General features: G+C 37.2%; 1 protein-coding gene across 2 annotated transcripts in view; it reads left to right on the top strand.

The window, feature by feature from the left end:
• Window positions 1-754: 754 nt before the first annotated feature.
• LOC110329224 overlaps window positions 755-3,888 on the top strand; it is a 27,992-nt gene continuing 24,858 nt past the window's right edge. The window contains exon 1 of one of the 2 annotated variants that reach the window (XM_021208818.1): window positions 755-917. In XM_021208818.1, the coding sequence (XP_021064477.1) occupies window positions 834-917 (84 nt within the window). In that variant the 5' untranslated portion in view covers window positions 755-833. The remainder of the gene's footprint in view (window positions 918-3,888) is intronic. The other variant, XM_021208817.1, reaches the window with a different exon arrangement.

Raw genomic sequence — 3,888 nt, 5'->3', positions numbered from 1 at the left:
GGGTATGATTAAAACTTTCTAACATTGGTAACAGAAAGTTGGCTTAAAACTGGTAACTCTGGGTTGGAGTAACTCAGAACTACAACTTGTGGCGTGAGCCAACTCAGGGAAACAGGGAACAGCACTTGGGAGGCAGAGGCAGGCAAATTTATGAGTTTGAGGCCAGCTTGGTCTACACAGTGAGTTCCAGGACAGCCATGGCTATATAGAGAAACCCTGTCTCGAAAAACAAACAAACAAACAAACAAACAAACAAACAAACAAACGGATATGCCTAAATCTGTGTAATTCTTTTCCTAGAAACCAGACTTATAAAAGATAGGATTTAGGGCACTGTCTGTCTCTTTGAGGTATTGGAGGCTGCACCATCTTGTGTTTGTGTGCAGGAATGGTCAGCCAAACTTTGTAGCATGGAGGTGATTCACTTGGTGTTTTTGGAGAGACTGGATTGTATGGGAGATTGAGTTTTGATTTCCAAAGTTCTGGCATGCTCTGGGCTGCCGTCTCAGAGTGACCCAGGCTTGCTAACTGCAGTTCAGAAGTAGGGAGACACTTAACTTTGTAATGTGAAAGTAATGCTTTTGGTGTTGATTTTAAAGAGAATAGATTGTTTACACTTTTAAAATTGGGTTTTGCTTCTCAAAACTGTGGTTGTACTCTGGTGTTACAAGAGAAACTTCAAAAATTACAGTTAAACTGCCAGTGTTCCATTGGCTGCAGTTGGCAGTTTAATCACACGCTCAGCCTTGTTTATTGATTTAAAAGGAGGGAGATATGGAGAGCCTTTTGGGGTTCCACTTGGCAGAAATCTGACATTGGCCAAGGACAAGGAAATGGGCTTCAGGCAGGAATCTGACATTGGCCATGACAAGAAAGTAAGCTTCAGCAGGAATCTGACATCAGGGCATGATAAGGAAGTAAGTTTCAGCAAGAATCTAACTTTAAGCTGTAATAGGGAAGTAGGTTAAGGCAGGAATTTTAGTCTTAGGGTGGAACAAAAGAAGTCGGCTTCAGGCAAGATTTTGGGCTTGGACAAGGAAGTGGGCTCAGGTACTTCGGTCATTATGACAAGCCCTTGGAAACAACTGTGACAGGAGTAATCAAGGGACTTTGCTTACTGCCTTGCTTGTTCCTTATTGTACTGCTCGCCCTTAATACTTGCATGTCATTAAGATGGTATAAAAGCAGATTGGGAAAATTAAATTTGCCTTCAGTCTCAGAATTGACTGGGGTCATGCTTAAAATAAGAAAAAAGCAGCGAATAGAAATTTTGGAGGTCCTCAAGCAGGGGTTCCTTCTGTTACACAATTGTCTTATGAGAATGTGAAATTAGTCTGCCATGTGGCCACCCAGCAAAGCAAGGACAGACAAATCCCTCTCTGTGCAGAAGTTGGACCCCCATACGATCGGGCTGGCTATGGCTGCTGCCTTGGAGAGGACCACAGTACAAGCCATGTTTTCACAGCGCTGAGGTGATGAGGAATGTTTTAAGTATGGGGCATAAATCATTTTAGGAAAGACTGTGCAAACAATTAAAGACATAGTCAGTAGAATCACTCCCTTGTAATCTCTCCTCACTGCAGGAGGGGTAATCTTTGAGCCTGGCCTCAGGCAGTCCGCTCAGATTAAGAGATATCTACATTTGAGTTAATGCAAAGCTCAGAGCAGCCTCAATTTTGGAAGGCACTGCCTTTGTCTTGCAAACCCCACCTAGAAAGTGTCAGGCAGGAACGACCTTTTTGACAGATCTATCCAGGTATTGTTCACAATAAAGTTCAAAGTTCAAAATAAAGATTTATGAAAGGTTAATGAGGCTATGGAACTTGTAGAGGCATTAAAATCTGGCCTGCCTATTCCATATAGAATTATTGTGGAGTTGGAAGATTGTTTTTATTAGTCCTTTGCATCTTGATAATCGTAAAGAATTTGCTTCTAGTGAGCTAACTTTAAAGTTTTGCTTTTAGTGAGCTAATTTTAAAGAACCAATGAAGTGATATCGTTGGAAAGTTTTGCCTCTAGGAATGGCTAATAGCCTTACATTATGTGAAAAAAAATATTTTGTTTCTGCTTTGATACAATAAGTTAGGACTTTGAATTCCTCAGTGTATGTTATTCATGGAGTTTTATTGCAGGCCTTTGCTCTTATACAATGAGCTTTAAAAATTTTGGAGTAGTTGTTACTCCAGATAAAATTCAAAGGCAATATCTTTTTCAATATTTGGGTCCTCAGTTATATCTTAAACCAACTGTGGCACAGAAGTTTCAAGAAAGAAAAGATGATTAACTTACTTTAAATTATTTTCAAAAACTGTTAGGAGATAATTGGCTAAGACCTCATCTTAAGCTTGCTACAGGAGAATTTTTTAAACCTTTGTTTGATATTCTTTTTTTTTTTTTTTTTTTTTTTTTTTTTTTTTTTTTTTTTTTGATTTTTTTGGTTTTTTGAGACAGGGTTTCTCTGTATAGCCCTGGCTATAGACCAGGCTGGCCTCGAACTCAGAAATTCGCCTGTCTCTGCCTCCCGAGTGCTGGGATNAAAGACATGTGCCACCACGCTGGGGCTGTTTGATATTCTTAAGGGGGATGCAAATCCTAATTCCCCTCAACAATTAACTGGTTAGGGACAAATTGCTGTGCAGAAAGTAAAGGAATCTATTAGTCAACAACAGATGCATTATATAGACTGATCAACTGTTGGCTGTTTGCGCACATTATTGCTACAACTCATACGCCCACAGCAGTCCTTTGGCAAAAGGGACCATTAATGTGAATTCATCTTTCTATTGTCTCCAAAGAAAGTTTTAACATATTATGAGGCTGTTGTCATGTTAATACAAAATTGTAAGATAGAAATACAGAAATATTTTAGGAAAGAACTTGATAAAATATTTATTCCTTATTCCAAACAACAATTAAACTGGTTATTGCAAAATACTGATATTTAGCTATTACATATGCAATTTTTTTAGACAAAAATTGATAATCATTACCAAAAGACAAGTTGTTAAATTTGCCTTTATGAATGCTTTTGTATTCTCTGTAAAGTTATGCATAGAGAGTGTGCTTGCTGTATTTACAGATGGCTCGTCTAATAGGAAGGCAACATGTGATTGAATCACATGTTCATTCTCTAGAGTTTCCCCCTGCTTCAGCACAAATAATTGAACTACGTGCTGTAACTGCTGTTTTTGAAATGCTGAAAAATCAAGCTTTTAATCTGTATACTGACAGCCAATACATAGCTCCCAGGTTGCAATTGCTTGAAGCTGTTCCTCTTCTAGATACTGCTAATTCTCAGATTTTGCAATTATCTATGCAAATACAACTCAATTTAAGAGAATGTACATTTCCTTATTTTCTAGGTCATTTAAGATCTCATACTGGATTGATTGCCTGGACTCCTTAGTGAGGGCAATGCCAGAGCAGTTTTTTTTTTTTTTTTTTTTAATACCAGGTAGATTATAGGCCTTACAAAGGAACAATTAACCAAACTCATTCTTTACATCAACAAAATAGTAATAGCTTGAGACAGCAATTTGGTATTTCTAGACAATGTACAGTTCAAATTGTAAAGACTTGTCCTGAATGTCCTCAATTTATACCTGTACAACTTAATGGTGTTAATCCTCAAGGACTTATACCTAATCAGTTATGGTAAATGGATGTTACTTATATTTCTGATTTTGGAAAATCAAAATATATACATGTGATTATTGACACCTTTTCAGGCTTTCTAGTTGCAACTGCTTTAACAGAAAAAGCAACTAAGAATGTAATTCGACATTGTTTTTCTTTTCTTTTTAAAAAATTTTTTTTTAATGATATACATGCATGAAAATGCCATAATGAAACCCACTGCTTTGTATGTTTTTTTTATTTATTTATTTA

This window comes from Mus pahari, chromosome 11 (assembly GCF_900095145.1).
Source record: "Mus pahari chromosome 11, PAHARI_EIJ_v1.1, whole genome shotgun sequence".
Taxonomy (NCBI): Eukaryota; Metazoa; Chordata; class Mammalia; order Rodentia; family Muridae; genus Mus; species Mus pahari.
The sequence above is the reverse complement of the archived record's forward strand: the minus strand, read 5'-3'. Positions and strand labels throughout refer to the sequence as shown.